At 47.4% G+C, this 23,620-nt stretch overlaps 1 protein-coding gene across 1 annotated transcript in view; it reads left to right on the plus strand.

Moving 5' to 3' along the window:
* The window catches only part of CDH4 (cadherin 4), a 467,294-nt gene extending 465,989 nt beyond the window's left edge, over positions 1 to 1,305 (plus strand). Inside the window, exon 16 of the mRNA XM_054173650.1 lies at positions 1,058 to 1,305. Coding sequence (XP_054029625.1) covers positions 1,058 to 1,264 — 207 coding nt within the window. The 3' untranslated portion in view covers positions 1,265 to 1,305. The remainder of the gene's footprint in view (positions 1 to 1,057) is intronic.
* Positions 1,306 to 23,620: the final 22,315 nt, after the last annotated feature.

Raw genomic sequence — 23,620 nt, forward strand, 5'->3', positions numbered from 1 at the left:
TTTCTCATTTTCATCATTAAAATTCTTTCTTCTTTGGTTCCTGCCCATCCTTCACATCCACACACATCCGTGCCTGGCAAGGCTCACTCTTGCACACACTTGGGCTGCTCATCACTGCAGTAAAACCTGCTGCATCTCCCCACGCTCAGACTGGGCTTCTGCAGGTCTGAATGCAGAACATTTTGGTTCATTGCAGATCCATCCCAGGGGACTTTTCCTGACCCTGGGCTGCTGTGAAATAATTCTTAGGCTCCATATCCTGAGGCCATTTCCATGGCCTGCCTGCACTGCTGCCTGTAACACTCAGGAACAGCACAGCTTCCCAAAACTCTGCTCCGGGTTTCATAACCCAATTCTCTCCTAATTGCAGAACTTTTTTCTTTTCCTAAAGGAATCATAATCATCAGAATTAAAATAGTGGCAGCTAGTAGGAGGGGAAGGATGCTGTTCATTCCTTCATTGGCCAAGCTGGGTATCTTAACAGGCAACCCCAGAGAGGACATGCTGTCCAGAACTGAAAGCTTTTCAGATCCAGAGTTACATCCTTGGGAATAATTGATCTCCTGATCCATCTGGCTCTTTTACAGCGGCAGTGGGAGTTAGTGAGTTTTATGCTGGGGGCAGCTGGGAGGGCTTCACCCAGAGAGGAGCATCCACACACAGGGAAGCCTCAGAACCCTTGTACTCATCATCTTTGTTGAGCTTTTCACCATTCTTGAGCTTTTCACCATCCTTACTGAGCTTTTCACCATCCTTACTGAGCTTTTCACCATTCTTGAGCTTTTTACCATCCTTACTGAGCTTTTCACCATTCTTGAGCTTTTCCCCATCCTTATGGAGCTTTTCACCATCCTTTCAGAGCTTTTCACTATACTGAGCTTTTCACCATCCTTGAGCATTTCACCATCCTCGAGCTTTTCATCATCCTCATTTGAGCTTTGCTGCAGGGATCCCAAACATCCCACCCCCCTAGACCTCTTACCCAAGCACCCATCCGTGGCACCATCACTATCAAACCCACGGTGGGCATTAACACCACGTGTTTGCCCCCAACCAGGGCCTGCGTGCGGCAGACAACGACCCCACAGCCCCCCCATACGACTCCCTGTTGGTCTTCGACTACGAGGGCAGCGGCTCGACCGCCGGCTCCGTCAGCTCCCTCAACTCCTCCAGCTCCGGGGACCAGGACTACGACTACCTGAACGACTGGGGGCCCAGGTTCAAGAAACTGGCGGACATGTACGGGGGAGGCGAGGAAGATTAAACTGACCTCACGGTACTCAAAAACAAACAAAACAAAACGAAAGAAGGAACAAAAAAAAAAAAGAAGAAGAAGGAAAAAAATAAAAAAGGAAGAAAAAAAGAACATAAACAATTTAGAAAAGAAAAAAAAAAAACAACAAACCCACAGATGACAACAACAACAGCAACACAAGCCGATGCAGAAGCAAGAACTGTACAGATGTGGCAGCTTTTTTAATTAATTAATATCCCCTGCTGACTGTATTGTTATTTTTAGTGGTGATATAGGATGTTTCTTTTTTTGTTATTTTTTCCTTTTATTTTGTGGTTGGTTGTTTTTTTTTCCTTTCCAGGTTTGGTTTCGTTTGGTTTCGGTTTTAGGCTGTCGAGCTGTCTCGCATGAACACTTGTCTCTGCTGCAGTTATGGGGGGTCGTTTGGGTTCTTTTTGTTGTCGTTGGTTTGGTTTGATTTATTATTTTTTTTTTAATGTCAGCTGGGATATTGCTCGTTTATCTGCTTTATGACTAAAGAGAGTGAAAGGCACTCTGTCTTAACTTGAATTTCTTAGAACAGAAGCACTGTTTTTAAAATATATATATATATATATTTGAAAGTGCCTTTTGGTGCATGTATCAGATTCCCTTCAATCTCAGGAGTGATGTAAACAAACATACAACCATCCTGGGCAGCACTCCCTGTGACCCTAAGCCAGTCCTAGCTGGGAAGGAGTTAACAAAAAGGAACTGTGGAGATTGTTTCTTTTTCGCCTTTTCTCTTTTGTTTTTTTTTTTCCTTTTTGTTTTTGTTTTTCTTTTTTTCCTTTTTTTTCTTCAGGGGTTGACTCATTCTGGGGTGGAAGAGGATGGGGGTTCGGGGGTGGGTGGAACATAGTTTTGAGTCAAAATCTTAACAGCCATCTTTAAGCCTCAGCAGGTGGTGAACTAGTCATCATGTTGTATATAATTCAGTGTTATCAGATGCAAAATACAGACTGGGGGCTCTGCTGTCACCTGGTCACACTCAATGTAGCTGCATAGAACTCTAGCATTGATAAAGCCTTTGGTTATCGCAACAGAAATCTCCAACAGCCCTTGCCTCAACCCTACAAAGTAAATCGTGACATGACCAAAGGCCCATTTGTTTGTTTTTATGCTCTCGGCGTGTTTTGGCTCCCACGACCTCCTGAGTGATGTAAATACCACGGGCTGGGTGAGGGGATGGTGTCCTGCACCTCCGGGGATGCCCGCTAACACAAAAGCCAACGGCAACGTTCTCCTGGCACGAGGAGGGGGTCGTGCAGCGGCTCCGCCGGAGGCCAGGGCAGTGCTAAGGGCAGGAAGAGTTTATCAGCACTTTTGCCATCCATGAGTATGAAGTTAGTCTAGTACAAGATTAATGCCTTGGAGCATTAGTAGCCAAAGCTCAACAACATCGTGTAACTCAGCTAATGTGTGTCCTTTCTCTTCAATGGGTAGGCGCTGCTATCTGTAGTCAATGTTTCTTTTGGAGAAGTGGTGCAAGGAGGGGCTATTAAGTATCTTGTGGTTAATATGCTCAAGCATTGCCAAGCAAGCAAGAGGTTTTGCAGCATCCAGGCGTAATTCAACATCAGTATTATAAGTGGTAGCATACTACCTAGTTTATATGTAGGGTCAGTTTAACCAATAACAAATAGTTATTAGCTTTTTTTATTACATTTTTCCTTTACTGATTTGGACTAGTGGGTTTATGTCTAATGTTTGTAAAAAAAAAAATGATTTAGACTGCATGGATGTGTAATATAAATCACATTTAATGGATTATGAGCCACTTAATTAATGTGCTATGAAATCTTGGATTACCTGTGTTTTATATTCTGCAGACGATTTTGCAGTGGGTTCGCTAAAACTTGTAAAAGTGCTTAGATATATTTTCATTTCAATCCAAGAATGTGCACAGTATTGGAAGGTGATTATCCAGGGGATAATCATGCCTTTTTTTTCTCTTTTCTTTTCTTTTTTTTTTTCTTTTTTATATCTCTATTAATTCTCAAGTTGAATGCTAAGAGTTAAAAGGATGGGGGGCGGGGTGGGGAGGGCGGGGGGGGAGAGATCGGGAGAATGCAAGGACGAGAGCTTGCGGTGATGAGTGGTCGTCGTTTCGGAGGGTAAACTAGGCTGCAAGATCGTCTCTCTAGAACTTTTGAAATGCTCTTAGTGCATTTTATATTTCACTGTATCATATTTTCTATAAAATGCAATTTCTGTAAATTAACGAGCATTTGAAACGTGTCTTGTATGAAGTGGAATGTGGTAAAAGTCTGCCCGAGGGGACTCCAGCGGTACCGGTATGTTATTGACTCCCAAGGATATGATCTTCCTGTTTGTCTTGGTTGGTCAGTCAGTTGATGGGTCAGTTTGTCCTTTTGTGGCTCAGAAAGCAAACACATACTCATCCAAGTTTCTTAAGGAAACCAGCAGGTGATGGCTCAGCCCTCAGGAGGGGAATGGCTCCGATGGCAGCAGCAAGACGAAGACCCTGCTTCATGGTGCTCTGGGTGGGGTGAAGCGCAGTGGCTGGCTGCTACCTGACCCCTTTCCAAATTCCTATTTCATAGCTGGGAACTTAGTCACCTAACGTGACTTCTGTGAACATCTTTTAGTTTGCTTCTGCCATGGACTGCCCACCTACTCCTGGCCACCCCTGGCAAATCTTGCAGCACTTGTCCCCCAGCTGCCTGGCATGGGTGGGCTGCGCTGACCTGTGGACTCTGCTCCTCACCCATGGCCAGGCTTGATTCTTTCCCTGTTCTTTTGCAAAAGCCATGGGCTAGAGCATTTCACCATCTGGGCTTTGCCCCTCTGCAGAAGCTTCCCCATCACAGCAGAAGTAGTGAATAATAAAAATGCACTTAGTGTTCCTGGCTGATGACTACCTGTCCATGTTCTGTGTCCATCACCGTAATCTCATCACCAACTCAGGAGGAGGATGTGGCTCAAGGGCTGGGGCGATGCTGATGGTTCTCCATCTGTTGGGTTGCTGATGCTGCCTGCCAGCTCCACACAGCTCCTGGGATGTTCATGTGGATCCTGTGGTGTAGACTCACTGGGTTTCCACTGTAAGCCATGCCAGGTAATTACTTGGCATCACTTAACTGAGAGCAGCAGCTAAATCCCTGTTCCAGAGCACTCGGTGCTTCGTGTCAGCTGCAGCTTTGGGTGATGGATTTCAGGTAGGGAAGGGGCTGGCAGCGGTGTGGGATAGCTGCTGCAGGACCATGACCTGAGGCTGTAGGACCTGGTCAGCAGTGTGCATCACCCTGCTGTCACCTGAGGGGACAGGATGTGCAGAGAAAGAAGGCGCTTGGCTGTGAAGGTGATGCTGTCAGACTTCAGCTTGTCTAAACATTTCAGGTTTTAAGAACATTTATGCAATGTAAGTCAAACAAAACTGTTTGAGTGATTAAAAATAAACCAACCTGTTTCCATTGGCAACTTTTTTTTTTATTAAATCAGCAGATATTTTTTTCTGCAGCATTTGCAATCCAGCCGTTCCAATCCCACAAGCCTATAAATCAAACCAACTAGTTTATTGTCTTTTGACCCAGTTCTGCTCAGCCTCCCTGTGCAGGACCTCCTCCTCCTTCTTCCTCCTTTTCCTCCTTTCTTCCTCCTCCTCCTCCTTTCTTCCTCCTCCTCCCTGCATCCTCCACCACTAAGCTTTACACCTCCACAAGTATCAGCAGCATCAGGCCCGTTTCCTCACAGTGGGACCGGCAGAAGGTAAGCGAGGAGCAGGTCAAGCAATGAAAATAGGTCACTGTTAGCTAACCTTTTTTCTTGTTAAAATTTGTGATCTTATGTAACCCAGCTAAGAAATCTTATATCAACCCAAGGGGTCCCAATGAAAAAGTGACTGTGCCATCTTTGTGCGCTGATCCTCATGGATGTAGCATGCTGTTGCTATTCACAGCTGGAGGTGACAACTTGAGAGGAGCTGGAATGGGGAAACAGTGACTTTAGCAGCACATGTAGTCACTGTTGCTTCTTGGAACCTTGTTCTCTGACTAATCTAAGGAATTAAACTAATTAAAGAAGTGGTGCCCACACATTCAAGGCCCCCGTGCCACGAGACAGGGGGAAAGGACTTGCTTTCAGGAAGATGGAAGGGAGCCCATTCCCAAAATACCAGCATCACACCCCGTACTCCAGAGCACTACCTGGGGACACCACCATAGCTCTCCATGCTATCAAAGGGACAGGGACAATGAGCTCCCCAGACACTGAGGACACCAGACCCCTCCTGTGGCCTCTCCACCTTTTAGACAGGAAGATTGCACATCCCTGAACCAGGGGCTGTACAGGGCTGATGTCACTGCTGTGCCCACAGCCACCCTGGGCAGACCATGGCCCCATGGCCTCAATGCAGCCCCATCACTCTATTATGTAGCCTGTAAATAGGGAGCAGCATCAGTCGGGGAAAGGCTTTGCAAGGCACTGAGGAGATCCAGCAGGTAACTGATGGCAGTAAATAGGCAATGCTGTTCTAGGTGTCCTGTGTGCTAGTCAGAGTTTGGCTTCTGGTTTTGTATTTTCTTTCCCACTGTATGGTTTTTTCCTGTTTTGCTTGGACCAGGCGATGCCGGTGGTTGTAACGCAGCGGGGGGCATGGGTTGCTTCCCTGTGACTGAGCCACTCTGGGCCTCTTTCAGGGGTTTTTAGGGATAGTTGGGTCCAAATCCAGCCTCCAGCAGTTAAGCGGGACGTAGGAGATGGCTGTATCGCCTGCAACTGCTTCACGTAGGGTAGACATGGGGGCATTGGAGAACGGTGATGGTCAGTGCAGGGTCTGCACCACACAATATGCCAAGATTGCAACTTTGTTTAGTCTAAAATAAAATTTTAAAAAGGAAAAAAAAAATGAAAAGAAAAAAAAATGAAAAGAAAAAAAAAAAAAAGAAAAAAAACCATATTTAAGGTAAAACACAGGACTTTTCCTTGTGATGTCTTTTGGAGCTCTTCATTGTAAATGTGAAACCAAACAGAGGGGGGAGGTGGGGGGGGGGAATGCTGTGTAAGAAGGAATGCATATGTTTAAAACAGCAGCTAGCCAACGTGTGTCCCACACCAAGCCGACTCAGCTCCATGGGGCAAAGTTCTTTTCCAGCACACACCAACCCCACATCCAACTGCTCCCACACCGTGTACATAATGTAGTTAGCTAGTGCTTGAAGCGACGGCTCGGACCGATAGGGGAAGAAAAGCAGCAGCAACATATAGATGTATAACCGGAGCACTTTAGTCCTTCCTTTCTTTCTTTTTCTCTCTCTTTTTTTTTTGTTGTTGTTGTTGGTTTTTTTTTTCCATTGGGATTCTGGTTTTTTGCATGTTTCCTTTTAAGGAGGGATGAGCTGTGTGTAGCAGCCCCGCATGACTGTGGTTGTTCTCAAGGAAGACTTCTGCTGTTCTCGCCGTGTTCACGCTGAAGCGCAAAAAGCAGTTTCGCGTCCGTCGAACCCAGTCCGGAATAACCTTTTTTTGTAACCGTCAACAGCACAAATATTTTGTATTGTCCTTTGTACCATTTTTGTACCAAAAACAAAAGAGGGAAAAAAAAAAAAAAAAAAAAAAAAGAAAAAAAAAAAAAAAAAGGAAAAAATAACAAAAAAAAAAAAGAGGAAAGTAAATGTTTTCAATGTGTTTTTAGTGCCACTGCAATCTTGGTTTCCAAACTGAGTGACAGCTTTGCTGATTTATTGTGTATCAAAGCTGAACTGGCGCACTGACGCCTTGGCTCCAGTGTAATAAAAATAAAGTCCCCCTTTTTGAATAGTCTCACTTGCTTTTTTTAATCACTTGTTGTTGTTATTGTGATTAATAATAATAATGTTATTGTTTATTTCCTTTTCCTTCCCCGCAGGCACATCCCGGCTCACTCGCTGCCAACTGGTCGATAGTAGGCCGAACGTGAGCCAGTGGTGTGCTCAGGTGGCCAAGAAGGCCAATGGCATCCTGGCCTGGATCAGGAATAGTGTGCCCAGCAGGAGCAGAGAAGTCATTCTGGCCTGTGCTCAGCACTGGTCAGGCCACACCTTGCGTCCTGTGTCCAGTTCTGGGCCACTCAGTTTAGGAAGGATGCTGAGTTGCTGGAAGGGTCCAGAGAAGGGCAACAAAGCTGATAGGGGTTTGGAGCACAAGCCCCATGAAGAGAGGCTGAGGGAGCCAGGGTTGCTTAGCCTGGAGAAGAGAAAGCTCAGGGGAGACTTCCAACCCCCACCATTCTGTGATAGCTGCCATCCTTGCATCAAGCCCATCAGTGGGGCTCTGGTTTCAGGGTGGTTCCACAAGCACAAAAAGCAGATCCCAGGTGAGATCCCAGGTGCTTCTGGGCTTGCTGGTGGTGGGAAATTTACATTTGTTAAAGCACTGAGTATGGCTCATTACCAGCCCAGTTGTCTGGAGCAGGAGGGACACATTGGTGCAGGTTCTTCCAGCAGCCCCATGCATATAAGGTTGTGCTGCACTAAACTTGGTGCAAACCAGTCAGGGGGTGACTGCGCTCCTGCCACACAAGCTTTGTGCATTCACATTATTCAGGCACACTCAGGGGTCTTGCTTGCTAGCACATTGTTAACCTCCATGGCAGCTGCAAGGGCAGGGTCCAGAGGATGGGGCCAGTCTTTTTTTCAGTGGTGTCCAGTGATAGGACAAGGGGCAATGGGCACAAACTGGAACCCAGGAAGTTCCACCTAAGCACAAGGAAATAAAATCTTTGCTGAGTGTGGTGCAGCCCTGGAGCAGGCTGCCCTGATAGGCTGGAGAGTCTTCTCTGGAGGGATTCCAAACCTGTCTGGACATTGCTATGCTGGGCAACCTGCTCTGGGTGATCCCTCTCTCCTCCCTTCTAGCCCCCACCCTGCTGGGTTTCTGGAATTCTGTGCATCATCTCTGTGTGCACCTCTTTTAGGGCCACCAGCTTCTTGCTTTTCTTCAGCTCCTTTTTCCTTAATGGTTCACAAAGAGCCCTGGGAGAAGGCATGAGCACCCAGCTGTGCTTGGCTGTGATGCCAGGCAGCAATCCTGGGGACTTCTCCAGGGCCTGAGCAGATAGCTGAGTTTCCATCATCCTCACCCTGACTTCAACCCACATCTACCACAAGTTAGCCAGAGGCCTGAATGGGTCCTACAGCCACCCAGGGCTGAGGAAGGACAAGCAGATCCAGCAAGCTGAGGAGCTCTTCCAGCCAAGCACATGGAAAGCAGCTCTGCCTCATTTTTAATAAACATGAAGATGAATGCAAATCCTGTACATGGCAATTTACTTCCCCCCAGAGTCAGCTAAGAATATTTTATTGCTAGTTTTGCTAATTCTCAAGCTGTTCTGTTTCTTAGAATTATCTTTAACTACTGAATAATGCAAGACTGTTGCATCACAAATATTAGTTTCTGCTATCTGTGGAAGTCTGGGCTCTCATCGTTGCATTATTAGGCTCTTATCTGCCTGCAGAAAGTCTTGTTCCTCAAATGATTTAACTTTGGCCATGTGAATAGTTTCACTAAGCTGATGGAAACAGCTGCCCTCCCTTAAATCCATGGACTTTTGTACCAAAAATTAAAAATAATAACATTTGCTATTTCAGTTATTATCATAGGCTCTTGGGTTGGGCTTTTTTTTTTTTCCTCCCAAGTCAAAGGCAGATGCTGGAATCTGCAGCAGAATTTGGTTCAGCTCTAACTGAAGCTTGCAGGGATTATGACTTTTGTTTTGCAATAAATGAAATAACTGAGCTTTTCTTTGTTCCCCAGAGTAAAACCTGTGTATTGCTACAACTATTGCCCCACCCCCCCCCCATCTTTTTAAACAGCAGGTTTTTAACCAAAACCTGAGTTTACACATTAAGCAATTTTAGGTGACAAAGTAAGAAGACCAACCAAGACACTGTCTGCAATCTTACATTGCTGTCAAAAATGGCCCCTGGGTGGGGGCAGAGGAAGCACTGGGAAGATGAAATGCTTTGATTAACCACTGGCCAAGTTATTTCCTTGTCTTGAAAAAATAATGTGAAATAAATAAATGAATAAAAGAAAACATAAAATAAACCTAAGTCCTCCTGTGGTTTTGGTTTGGGTTTTTTTTGTTTGTTGTTTGGGTTTTTTCTCAATTCATTTCCATATAAAGAAGACTTATTGGCTGTAACTAAAGGTATGATGAGCTCACAGAATCACCAAGGTTGGAAGAGACCTCAAAGATCATCGAGTCCAACCTGTCACCACAGACCTCATGACTAAACCATGGCACCAAGTGCCACATCCAATCCCTGCCTGAACACGTCCTGAGTGTGAGGAGAAGTGTGTTTCAGCTGAGCACCTTTGCATAGAATCATAGAATTGTTTCAGTTGGAAAAGAGCTCTGATCAAGTCCAACCATCAACCCAACACTACCATGGCCATCAAACCATGTCCCAAAGTGCCACACCCACACATTCCTTGAATTCAGGGATGATGACTCCGCCACCTTCCTGAGCAATTAATTTGTGGGCGTCCCTTCTGCCCTGGACCAGCATATACTGGTATTAACAGAACCCTGAGACTGAGCTTTGGCTTCTTTTGCTGTATGCAGATTGGGAAGAAGGCACAGTGAGCAGCTGTATTGTGCAGCAAAGTCTCTCCTTCCAAGCATGGTCAGAAGTGCTGAAAGGACCAAGGTATGTGTGGGACAGACAGAGAACACAGGGGGCCACAGACACCTGCAGCAGCTGTGTGCCCAGCCAAGTAGCTCTTTTGACTAATTACCTTGAAAATGTGTTGGTGCTTCTCCTTCCAGCCGCTGTACCACACCACAAGTGTTTGTTAGCCAGAGTAGCAGTGTCCTCCTTAATCCTGGTGCGAATTGGAAGACATGAAGGACAAGCCAGGATACTTGAAAGGGATGGGCATCACCAGCACTTGCAGGGCTCTTCTCTATTCTCAGATGGTTATTATTTATGATGTCCTCCTCTCCCATATAGGGCAGATCCTGTGGGAGAACAGCGTTAGACATTAAAGATTTCATGTAGATACAAGGCAGAGAGAGCACTGGATGGCAGCCTGGGAGCTGGGGATTCCCCAGCCAGCAGTGGAGCTGGACCAGCTCCAGAGCAAGGAGCGAGCTGCAGGCACAGTGGGGCCTTTGCAGCAGCATTGTTGCACACCAGCAAGTGCCTTCTCCTGATAGAACTGTAGGAGTTCCCCCTCCTCTCTTGCAATGATTAATGTATAGCTTCACTGCACTCATCTCAGTGCCACAGCACCATCCATCTCCCTGCTCATTGCTTCCCCCTCCACACTTTCCCTTTTTTAATAAGAATTGTGTGTGTGTTTGTGTGTGCTTTTCTGCTACCAAGGAGGCAGCAGCTTGGGGGGGTGGGGGGTGTCTATGAGTAATGGCAGAGTCTCCTCATGATGGGCTGCCATGGAGCACACTGCCAGCCCACTGACAATGGCTTCATGCAATGGCCAGGGCTGAAAAAAATAAACATTTTTGTACCTTCCTGGCTACTCCTGGGTGGTTTGGATTTTTCTGAAAGGCCATGGCTTTCTGGCAGGTTTTCCCTCCCAGCTGTTACTCACCATCCAGCCACATCGTAACAGACACTAGAGGAGCAGGAAGAGGGACACCTCAGCCGACACCTTTTATCTGCCTCCTCGGGAAGGTCGTTTTTAAGCCAGCCTAACCCAAATGACCCCAAATCTTTTCTGAAATGCCTGGAGGCTTTGGTGAGCTGTGCTTGGCTGGCAGGGATGGGAGGGGAAGCCTTTCTTCAAGTAACACTGGGAGTTTGCCTTAATTAGTGACCCGGTGGCTTTGGGAAGGGTCGTTTCCACCTGGAGTGACAGGGAAGCTGTCCCTGCCCAGCTAATTGGTGATTCACAGCTTGGAGCCAGGGTCTTGTGTCTGCAAGGCTGTGAACCCCAACCCACACACTCTCTCTGCCCTGCAACCAAGAGTAAAATGATGGGAGAGGGGAAGGGGGGGTGCAGAGCAGGCTTTAAATACCTTGTTCATAGTGGGAAAAGCAACAAAAGGCTCTGATGAGGCATTTTGGTTCCAGTGCAGGCTCAGTGCTGGATGCTGAGTGCTATCCAGCATGATCTGGCACTGCATGATGGACACTTGGGAGGAGATGTCAGACCCAAGTTCACTAGGACCTATTTTGCTCTGACGGCAACAAATAAAATGATAGCATGGAGAAAGCCCTGGAGCTGTCCAGACAGGGGAAATGGGCTGCTCAATTCTCCCTATAGCCCCCAGAATGGGCTGGTGGCTGCTCCTGCCTCCTCCTGAACAACCTCTCCTCTTCCAGCTCCAGCCTAGTCTCCTCACAGAATTTCCATCCAGGAATTTAATTTAACGACTGAAAACACCTCTGATGGAGCATTAGAAGCCCTTTCAGGCATTAAGTCATTCTGTGTAGGAGGTTCCTGTTTATATTTTCCTTGGTGACCAAGATACAATGCTGTGGACTTCCCTGGTGCTGGGTCTTGTTTATTATCTCCTCCTTTCAAAATCTGCCTTTAGGTCTGGTAATAAAGATATGGAAGAAGCATCATCTAACACACACTGGCTGTTAGCCTGAGTTGGACAGCAGTGCATGATGCTCGGGCTGGGAGGTGAGATGGGAAGGATGGAGAGCTGGGCTGGCCATGTCCAACCAGCATCATTTCAAAGTAGTTCAGTCCTATCCTGGTTTGGAGAATGCCCTCTGGTGTATGCTTATCCTGGCTCCCATTTTAGCCTCCCAACACTTGCAAATGTTTGCAAATACAGATCAATGGGTTAATGCTCACCCCAAAATAGCAGTTTTCCTCCGAGAGATTAACGTCTCTGTCTGTGGTGGAAGCTGCCAGAAGTGGATTGTCACAAATCCCTGGGAGGCTGCAGAAGGAATAAGGCAGAACCATGTCTCTGTCAATACTTCCATTCTTAAAAAAACAGATTTATAATATCTGAGGCTGCATGGAAGCTTTATCTCCAAGTACGTAATGGCTGCATCATTAACCTGTGCTATCTATAGCTAAACTCATTACTTTATGAAGTACTTGGAGTTACCTTAGAGTACAAAAGGTGACATAACTAATCCTGGTCTGTAAAAATCATATTGATTGGAATGTAACCTCCAGGTAACGTGAGAGCATTCACAGTCCTCTGCAAAACTGCACTCAGAGTGCTCGGTGCTCACTGCATGATACCCAGCCCTTTGCACCAGGGGTTTAACATCCCATCACCAGCCTTTGTGGCATGGGCAAGGTGGGGGTGAGGGGTCTGCCCACATCCCACACAGCTTTCCCCAGCTAGATACATAGGATGGGATAAAAACAGTTCCAGACACCACTGATGTGTCCTGTGTTGATGAGATGGCAATGTTGGTGCTGTGCAAGTACTTTGGGTTTGGTCAAAGGCACTTTGCTGATTACTCAGAGCTGTCAGATACCTTTAGGGTCTTGCAGACGCTGGCTTATAGGTTGAGCCTCCCAGAGCTGTCTTGCACATTTCCATGATGGAGTAAGTTGCTAAGGTAATGGCTCATCACCCAGTTCCTGCAGCCAGGGTCCCAATCAGAGCAAATTAGACATAGAGGTGTATATACACTTACATGAAGACTCACTGGCTTGTGCCTTCTAAGCTGCTTCCCAGCTGAGGCCCCTGGCACCCAGAGCAAGGCTGATATACATTTGCCCAGAGAAGGGCAATGAAGCTGGTGAAGGGTCTACAGCATCAGTCTTCTGAGGAACAGCTGAGGGAATTGGGATTGTTCAGCCTGAAGTAAAGGAAACTCTGGGGAGACCTTGCTCATTCTTTACAGCTTCTGAGAGGAGGTTGGAGTGAGGTGGGGATCAATCTCTTCTCTCAAGGAACAAGGGGTAGACAAGAGGAAACAGCCTCAACTTGTTCAGGGAGAGGTTTAGGTTGGACATGAGGAAAAAAAATCTATCCCCAGAAGGGTTGTCAAACCCTGGTACAGGCTGCCCAGAGAAGTGATGGTTTGCCACCATCCCTGTGGTATTTAAAAGACATGCAGGCATGCTGTTGAGGGACATGGTGTGGTGGTGGCTTGGCACTGCTGGGTTAACAGCTGGAGTCATCCCAACCAAAATTATTCTATGATTTCATGATTCTATGGATCTCCTTTCACACTGCACCTCAAGAAGGAGCAAGTGCCCTGCTTTAATACAGCACTGTTGATCCTGACCACTTGAAACAATAACATCATATAATCAGAATTGACTTTTTTCAAGAGCTGTGATCGAGTTGCTCTTACCGTTTTGTAGGGACATGAGGATATTCAGCACCTTCTGAAAAAGGCACATGAGACCCAGGAGAGGCAAGGATACAGGAATCCAGCCCTGTGAATAGTCCCAACTTGCAGACCTCGAGTGCAAACCAAAGTATGTCAAGGCAGCAACTCCAACCCCTTGCTACAGTACTGCATGAAATATTTAACTTTTGAGCACATCACCAAAGTGGTTCCTTTTGACGTTACATTTATGCCCTTGTAAAAGACATGCAGCCAAGAGCAAATATCCATCCCAGAACAACCAAACATCGCTGAGCACAGCAGCCACGTTGGCCCAGGGGACCTGGGACAAGGCTGACACAAAACCTGCATTACCTCCTGCTCCTGAGGAGTGGCTGTCCTAGGTCTGCCAGCACAAGATGTCACCACAACTGTGGGCCACACATCATCACAGCCACCCAGCCCTGGCTGAGACATGCTCCTAAGTACATCAGAGCAGGCAAACACACTTGTACAGGAGTCTTCTGCTATTAAAGTGACTCTGATCAAAAGTGTTTTACCATCTCCCCTGCCTTAACAAAAAGAAATGTGCAAATAGAAAACAAGGCTTTGCTGCAGGTATTCAGCTCTTTGCAAGCAGGCAGTGCGTGGCTTTCAAATCTCATGACAAATAGAAGAGGAACAACCTTTCCTTGCTCAAAATGGTTTGCTAAGTATTTCACTGAGCATCTTGGGTTTCCATTTGTCCTGCTTCCCTTCACTGTGTGTCTCTCCCTTCTGTTCTTATGTCTCTGCAGCTACAAGAGCACACTACAAGAGCATTGAGGCACTTGCACATGCAACAGGAGAGGACCTGGCCATTTAGTAAAGAAAGCCCCAATTCAGCACAGTATCCTCTTCATGGAAAAAAAATACAATGTAAAAAGGCCTAAAACAGCATTTAAAAAATGAATAAAAATAGAACCAAAACCCAACACAATTTTCAACCAGACTTAACAGGAACCAGAGAAGTAAGGCTTCAGATAAATTGGAAATGAGGTGTAGTCACTGGGGGAGCCCCTGGCCGTGCTATCCCTCTGCAAATGGAAGCTTAGTCCCCATCATCTGGGCTCCCTCCTTCTCAGGAGAGCCTGTACTAAACCTCCAGACTTTAGCTCAGGCAGAAGCAGGGGTGTTAAACAGAACTCAAATTCATTGCCTAGGAACAATGCAGATGAGCAGCCAAAGGGCTAAGGCCAGGCTCAGCCTGTCTTCTGCAGGAGTGCACCAGGGCAGGGTCCTCAAGGATCACTTTTCTCAAAGCATTCTAATAAGCATGGGCAAACAATGCTGAGGCTCTTTTGTGGGCTGAGCATGGAGCAGAGGGCAATGCTGGGTCATCTCCAGGCAAGAGATGGCTTTTTAGCATACTTGCTTAAGGAAAAGCAGCCTTGCTCTGCCTGCATCTCCTTCCTCTGCTTGCCTTCTCCACACATACTACTGAACTCATTGATGAGGAGCAGCTAAATTGGACAGAGCCAGAAAGATAATTAAGTCCCTGCTTTGTGAAAAATAAAGGGCTAAAGGAGAGCTTTGTAAGCTCAGATGCTTCATTCAAGGAGCAGATAAAACAGAATTTATCCAGGCAAAAAAAGAGTCTCCATGCCAAAGAGACCTTAAACCTGCCCCAAGGCAGCCATCTATGAGGAACCATCAGGACCCCAACCTCTCTGCATTGGCATTTGTGAAATGATTTGTTTCTTCCAAGGTTACCAGCCAGCATGGCACCAGGCACTCAGAGCACCAAGTCACTGCTGGAGAAACAAGCCTCCCTTTCCCAGTGCACAAGACACAAAGGCTTGGAATGCCTAGAGGAGCAGCTCGTTGGAATTCCAGGGTGAAGGCCTCAGCAGGATAGGAAGCAGGGCAAGACCTGGCAGGGTCAGTCATAGCTGGGCAGCTCCTGCTGTCTCAGCTGCTCCTCAAGCTGTGAGAAGGCTGCAAGGTCATAGCCCAGGGTGCTTCAAATACCTGGAAATCATCCCCTGGGCTCCAGCATAGTTATTTATAGGAGCTTATTCTTGAAAATCTCCATGGGGATTGGAGTCCTGCTATGATAAATCCTATACAAACACATATTAACAGAGCCCAGACAGGGCTGGCTTCTCAAGCTGGGATTTAAAGACCATGCAGAGGTGGCGAGTCAGAAGCCAGGGAATGTGCTGCAGACCTCAAAATAGCCACTGCTGTCTGTGACTCTTTTTTTTGTCCTGTGCTTATACAGCTCTTCTCAGCAGGAGTTCTGGCCTGGGCAGGGTGATGCTGAGGCACCCAAGGAACACACATGGCTGATAATGTCATCTCTCTGCCCAAGGAATGCAGTCTCCTGGTGAAGACAAAGCGGGCAGGCAGGGTAATCCTGCACGGGCAGCAAGCGGCTGCCTGCTCCCAGGACAGTCTGATGCTGCTGCTTGCAGACAGGAGGTCTTTTGGACTGATTGCATTATAATTTAATCCATCCTTCAGCGATTTTAGCTCTCCAGATTGTTGTTATTTTACACCTCAGCAGAAGTTCATGAGGAACAAAATGAGGTTGCAATCCTCTAGGGGAAGCTGGCAAGAGTCACAAATCCATCTTTGTGGAAACAGATTTAAGCTTAGGTCCAAATAATTAGTTCTTTACCCAGGCCTTAAGCTAAAGAGATGGTGAGTTCATCTGCAGAGGCTGCAGAATAACTTCCTGGGAAGCTGTGTTATGCTCACATTTCTTTTACACCCTCATTTGTAAAGCAGGGGCTCAGAGCAGGGTTGGACTCAGCTTGTGGTCAGGAGCCATGGCACAGTGCAGACAGGATGACCCAGAGCTCCTGACTGCATCACCAGGAGGGGATTTGGCACTGGAATCAGACAGAGCCTGAGCTCCTAATTGAAGCTCATTTGGATAAAAAGCTTTTTTTTCCCCACCTCCTGCCTTCTACCATAGCATGAAGAGATGTTTGGTGCCATTGGCTCAGCAAAAAGTAGTCTATCAGGGTGGGAGAAGGGAGGCTGCACACCCAGGGAGATAGGGAGGTCCAGCTGTATTTCTAGCATCAGATCTCTGCCTTTGGGAATTCAGGGATTGGCATCTTAGACATCTCTAATCAGAGACACAGCTAAGAAAATTCATGTCAGTGCAAACAGTACAAAAGCCTTGGGAGATAGCTAGTCACGTCATCCCTGTACTCCCACGAGTTGTTCCCTGCTCTCCCCTGGTGTCTGGGTAACACCTTTGTGAAATCCATGATCAACCAGTGAAATGCTTTAACTGAGCTTTATCTTATTGTCACAGCATCCCTGATCCAGACATAGCCAAGCAAAGGCAGGGCTGAAGGATCCTCCATACCTCATCCTCAGTAACAGGCATGTGCTCAGAAAACATTTTCATCATTGCTATCCTCCATCACAGCAGTGACTGAAGCTCTTCTGGGCAGGAGAGTGCAGTGAAATGGTGCTGGGGAAGGAAAAGACGAAGGAAACCATCTCCTGAAGGTACACAAAAGGGAGGAAATGAGCCAGAGAACAGAAAGATAGCTACATAAATTTCTCAAGCTTGCAAGGCAGGATAAAGCTCAAACCTCCCCTAGGCAAAGAGTAAAAGGCTAAAACCAGTCCCATTACACTGAGCCACTTAAAGCCATTTGAAAGTTCCTACCTGTCAGACAGCTGCTGCACAGGTGGGAATTTCCCTTCACATTGAATCTTATTCCAGGAGAACATGCTGCAGGACTTCAGATCATGGGGGTTTTACCCCCAGCTGTACTCACACTTCTCCATCTGCCCAGGAGTCTCTCACAGCCCATGTGTCAGTGCCAAATCAAAGTCACTGGGTGCACACCAGTCTGCAAAACCTGCCTGCTGATACCTGGCACACACAGCCTCCTTTCATCATGAAAGAGCCAAAGCCTGGAGTGGAAAACCAAAGCTGTGACCAAGATGACAGCCACCACTTCCTCACTGGGTGCCTGTCCACTGGGTGGAGGGAGCTGGAGGCCAAGGCTGTCCTTCAACCCACCAAGATATCTGCTGGAAAGCAGACTAATAGCAGACCATTAACTAATTCCCAGAGCTGACAAATGTGTGCAGTGCATTCCCATTTAATCATGGTGCCCTGCTTTGAATTCCCACCAGTAGGAGGCTATCCATCCAATACCACTTGGCTAATGACCATGATAAACCCTGTGGGGTGCTAAGCCTACCCTAGAGTTGGGTTCTCTCGCCACTGAGATATCCACAACAGCCCCAGGGAGAGCCAGAGCCCCCAGTCCCAAGGAGGAGCTGTGGGATTTGCAGGGGCATCTTGGCAGTGAGGATCCCCACATCACCTTCATGTGCTTCACATCTTAAACCATCACAGCAAAGTGTCCAATTGCATCTGGTCCAACCAAGGGGTTAAGAAGACAGAGGTGCTGCAAAATTTGCCATGCCCTGGCATTCCAGTCTGCTCTCCCTGCTTGTCCACAGGCAAGGAAGAAACAGCACAGATTTTCTTTATCTTTTTGAGGATGCTCTTCTGCAGCCCTGGGTACACAGTTGCCGTTTCATCCTCATCCTGACTAGGCTTGGCCTCACTTTTCTGTAAGGAAAATGTCCCACATCCCTGTCAGCAGGTTCAACTCCACAGCTGAGCACACAGCACGTGAGGACACAAGATCTTACCCAAACCTCAGCACAGAAAGGTCCCAGCCCCTCACACACACAGGCGGTGACTTCCCCTTCCAATAAGCTTTTGACTCCTCGGACTTCAGAGGCCACTTTGCTGCCATCAGTGGCAAAACTCACTCCCCAGGAACAGCATGTTCAGGGCTTCAGATCACCTCAAACCATCTTTGCAAGGCAGGGGGGAGGGGGTGAGATGTGCAGAACAAAAGTCTTCCAAAGCAAGAATCCTGCCTCTGCAAATATCAGCGATGCAGGCACCGTACGGGGGATTAGCCACCGTCATGGCGTGTAGAGGGAAGATGGATTTGGAGACGATAATAGGAATGACAGGCACTGCTTTCCCTCCCTTTCTGCTGACACACAATTTAGCAGGCACTGCAGAATTTTCTTCCCATTTAAGATTTCCATTTAATAGCCAAGAAGCTCATGTTAATTCAGATGATCTCTTCTGTGGTGTGGTACAGAAGGGTGATGCTGCTCTCGAGGTTTTTGGCTTTGGTTTTTTTTCAGTCTCAGTGGCTGTGACTAATCAAAAAAAAAAATAATAATAAAGCCACTCCTGTGGCTCTGCAAAGCCCATGGAGTGTGTCCTTTACCATGCTATCAAACGCCACTTGACTCAAGGTTGGGCAGAGTCAACGGTGTTTAAAAATGAGATTCTCAGAAGCAGCACCTCCTAAGAGGTGTCCAAGAAGCTCTCTTAAGCCGTTTGCAGGACTGAAGGGGATTGAAGTGCATGTCCTGCTGCCTGCCATCCCATACCCAAGGCAGGACCCCTGGGGCAGGGAGGCCAGGCACCAGCGGGTAGCTCATGGGATGGCATGGCTGAGATGTGGGGACAACGGGCTCTGGAGCTGGAGCACCTGCTGGTGGATGTGATCCCCCAGCCTCTGCTGCAGACTGGACCATCAGAGGGTTGGGCCATGCAGTATGTATTTTAGATGTTAACTCCAGTTGTTACATTTCCTCTTACCTCGACCATGCCCCAGCCCAAAGCCATGTAGACCATTGGATGTGAGCTAACACTGGCCAGGCAGCTGCTGACCCTACCAAAAGAAGATGAGACCAGCACTACCCACCTCTTCCATACACACCAGCAAAAGCACTGCCTTGGCAGCCGGTGCCAACTGGGAAATCAGAGCTTGCTTTATTTTTCCAAGGAAGTATAGCTTGGGGTAAGGCTAACCCACCAAGTTAACTTCCTCCTCGCTTAAACAAACAGCAAAATCATCACCAAACTCTCTCCTGTGCATTAGAGCTGCATATATTCCCTTATCCTATAGAGGGGGAACATGGGGCATCACTTAATTAAAGATGTGGGTGTAGAGGCTCCAGGAGCAGAGATTTCGGATGCAAATCTGCAGGCTGTGAGCACACAGTCAGGATACACATAGAGCATATTAATGCCATGCACTGAGCCCTGCTGCTTGAGAAGCAGAGGCTAGACCTAGTCTGAAGGAAGGAGTGTTGGTGCTGATTCATCCTGGGCTCTCTGTTCTCACTAAACTTTATTTATTTACCTAAAAGCATCGCATGGACAGAGCTAGAGAAGTGAGGGCGTCTTCACACTGACCTCAGTGAACATCACCCCCACCAGAGACCTCCCTGATTCCTGCCCCTGCCCAGAAATTACTCACTAAACCCAGCATTCTCAACTCCTATTTTTGTACAACTTAATTCAGGTTATTGCCAAGAACTGCAAATTGTTTACCAACCTCATGCAAACAAAGACTCCTGATTAGGCACAGAAGAGCAGCCCTGGGGCTTTCCAGCAAGCCTGGATTCTGTAATTACTGAACAAAAGCTCACTCTTACCTTTTTTCCCCCCCTTCTTCTTCTTCTTTTTTTCCTTTGCCTGTTACTTTGGAAAACCACAATCCTGGATGCCTTCCATACCACATGCTGCTCAAAACCTCATTTAGTGATGATTTTGCCAAAGTAGTTCCCAAGCTGAGGTTGAAGCAGGACTGAAGCCATGCCATGGTGGGGAGTGTGACACAAGCAGACCAGCATCAGCATGAGCCAATCTGCTGGTCCTCCCAAACACTCGTGTGCTCACACACATGGGTCTGGGAATGGTCACCATCTCCAGCTGCAGACCCATGGCAGCTGCCCCCTGGCATTTCTCTCTCATTTTACATCTTGACCTGTGCTCTTACTTAGTTTGAAACACCAGGACCCAAAAAAGTGTTTGGGAGAGAAGCAGACATGTGACTGTTCACCATTCATTTGGTCTCTTGCTACAAGGACATCAAGAGGCTGGAGCACATTCAATGAAGGCGACACAGTCTCCAGCTGTGCCAGAGGAAGTTTAGACTTGAGGTGATGAGAAAGTTCTTCACAGAAAGAGTAATTGGCCATCAGAATGTGCTGCCCAGGGAGGTGGTGGAGTCACTGTCCCTGGAGGTATTCAAGAGGGGATTGGATGTGGCACTTGGAGCCATTGTTTAGTTAGTCATGAGGTGTTGGGTGACAGGTTGGACTTGATGATCTCTGAGGTCTTTTCCAACCTTGTTGATTCTACAATTCTAAGGGCCACAAAGCTGCTGAAGTGTCTAGGAAACAGGACTTGTGAGGAGCAGCTGAGGAAACTGGGGTTGTTCAGTCTGGAGAGAAGGAGGGGAGGAGCTGAGGGGAAGTTGGAGAGAGGTGGGGCTTGGCCTATTCAACCAAATTACAAGTGATAGAACAAGAGAAAATGGCCTCAAATTGTATGAAGGGAAATTCAGGTTTGTATTAGGAAGAATTTCTTTACTTAAAGGGTTATCAAACATTGGAAAGGCTTGCCCAGGGAGGTGATGGAGTCTCCATCCCTAGAGGCATTTAAGAATCATGTAGAGGTAGTACTTAGGGATATGATTTAGTCAAGGACTTCGTGATTGGAGTCAATAATCCCAAAGGTGTTTTCTAATCTAGGCAGTTCTGTGATAGTAAGTGGAAAGGAGGGATGGGCCCAGGGGATGCATAGGGTGAGCAGTCCTGCAAAATCCAGCTCTACTCCACCAGTGGAAGCAGTAAGAAAGGTCCTTCCATCCTTCACCTCTCTTCTAACATCCTTCGCCTCTCTCCTAACATCCTTCACCTCTCTCCTAACATCCTTCGCCTCTCTCCTAACATCCTTCACCTCTCTCCTAACATCTACACTCCACTGCCACTATATTTAGGGGGGGAAAAAAAATCTCATTTGCACATTAAAAAACAAATCAAAAAATTACATAAAGAAGTTCAATTTGCATTGTAGTAATGGAGCAGCAGTTCAAGGTGCAGAATAATTCCCTGTCAGTCTGGGGAAGGCGTCTGTGGAGGGGAAATAAGCCTCGTGCACAGGCAGTTGGTGTAAGCTGTCATTGCAGCCCATGCATCAGTCAGGAGGAAAAGAGACTGTTGGCGGCTCCCTGCATACATAAATAAAACATTCTTACCACTTGCCACCAGTGACAAAATTAAAAAAACAGGGAAAAAAAGGCTGCCTTTCCAGCTCCCCACCTCCCCTCCCCCCCTTATCTGTACCACTTCGCTTTGCTGCATAAATTCCATCTTCAATGTCTCTCTGTTTCCAAATGGGCTCTAAGGAAAGGAGGGGAGGGGGAAGGAACAAAAACAAACCCAAAAGTTTAGCAAAGCTGAGAAAATGCCGACTCAGCACAAAGGCTTCACTCCAGGCTCATCCAACCCCACCCCTGCTAGCGATTCCCAGGGCTTGCGAAGAGCACAAGAGGTTTGGTGGGGCCAGCTGGGCTGAGCCCTTGGCACGCTGTGGGAGTTGTGGTTTTCCAGCCCTGACCTTGGATAGCCACAAGCTGAGGGCAGTGACACCTCCCAGCCCTCCAGCCTGTCAATGCCCAATCAAATCCCTGGCAGCGCAGATGCCGCACTCAGATTGATTTGTCGTAAGTCATATTTACTGTCTCAGCCATAAATGTGTCAAACCCAATCTTTTTGACTGTAAATAATGCCAGAAATTCCCCTTTTTTAAGAAGCCTCCACTATGAAACCTCCAGCAGAGAACTGAAGTGCTGTATTAAAGCGTGGGGGTGTCGAGGTTGTCTTTACAAAGAAGATCTGATCCAGACACATTTGCTTCATCCTCCAGGATGCACTGAGGCTGGGGAAGCCCAAGTGGGATGTCCCCAGGCTTTGCATTGAAGGCAGAGGGTGAGACCCTTGTGCCCAGCATTCCCCAGCTCTCCCCTGCAAGGAGAGCTAGGTCAGGAGGGAGATCTGATATCTTGCATTGGGTTTATTTATCCTACAGCTCCTGGAGGACTTGCACATCCAGCAATGCTATCAATGACCACGAGCCTATGGATCCTTCATTTTGGGAGGGTTCAACAAAAGCAGAAGGATAGGCTGGCACCAGGCAGCCTGCCATCTCCTGCCTGCTCTGTCCCCATGTCCTGAGTGTTGCCAGCTGTTGCTTCCAGGGCTGCATGGATCACTGCCCTACAAACAGAGATTTGGGCATCCCATCCCTCACTGAGGCCACAGCTTCCAGCTCCCACTAAAACACCCAGAGCACCACCAAAACCAACACACTGCCTAATATGCTGCTCTACATCACATCTGCAAGTCAAACCCATCCATCTCTAAAACACACTGCATGGGCTGCTGTGAGAGCAAGGCAAGAAGGGGCTGCAGGAAATTATGTCAAACTGCCCTTCTTGCCAGCATTTTGGACTGATCTCATGCCACCAATTGAAATCACAGTGTAGGTTTAAGAGAAAACTCTCCCTGAGCAAGAGACCAAGCTCCCATCCTCCCTCTGCCTATTTGAGCCACAGTAGAAAACATCTCCTCTCTGTGTTCATCACCTCCTCCCAGTCTGCCAGGAGCATCTTGACAGTGCTTCTCACCTCCCCACTCCCTTCCTTACACTCTTCTCTTTCCATCACTCTCCTATCTCTGCTGGCAGGATGAAAGCTCTCCACCAAAACCCACCTACTTAATCACAAACAATCATCCCTAGTCCCAAAGAACTGCACAAGAAAATCAGGGTGTGCAGCTGCAGGAGTGGTGCTTTCTTGCAGCATGAGAACAAGACCACCATTTCCTTCCTCCAGCCCTTCCCAGCGGTCCCACCACAGGTATCTTCAGCCAGAGCAGCATGTTCAAGTCTACCCTGCAGAACAAGACCAACGGCTGGAAGTAGCAGGTTAGTAATGAAAGTGAGTTCTCTTCCCACTTTCTGTGACAGAAATCTGTTATGATCTGAGGAGCCCTCTACCTCCATCACAGGGATTTGCAGCTGAGCCATCATCTGTACTGCACCCTCTCCACCTGGCTCTGGGTTCACCCACGTTATTAAATTGCAGGAGCCACAGAAGGGAGAAGTTCACACTGGAAATCAGTAATAAGAGCAATGCTTTGTGAACTTCCAGTTCACTGGTGCCTTCTCTGATCATTAGAAGCCTGCATCCTTACAACCCAGCACAAACCTCCCACC

This window comes from Dryobates pubescens, chromosome 26 (assembly GCF_014839835.1).
Source record: "Dryobates pubescens isolate bDryPub1 chromosome 26, bDryPub1.pri, whole genome shotgun sequence".
Taxonomy (NCBI): Eukaryota; Metazoa; Chordata; class Aves; order Piciformes; family Picidae; genus Dryobates; species Dryobates pubescens.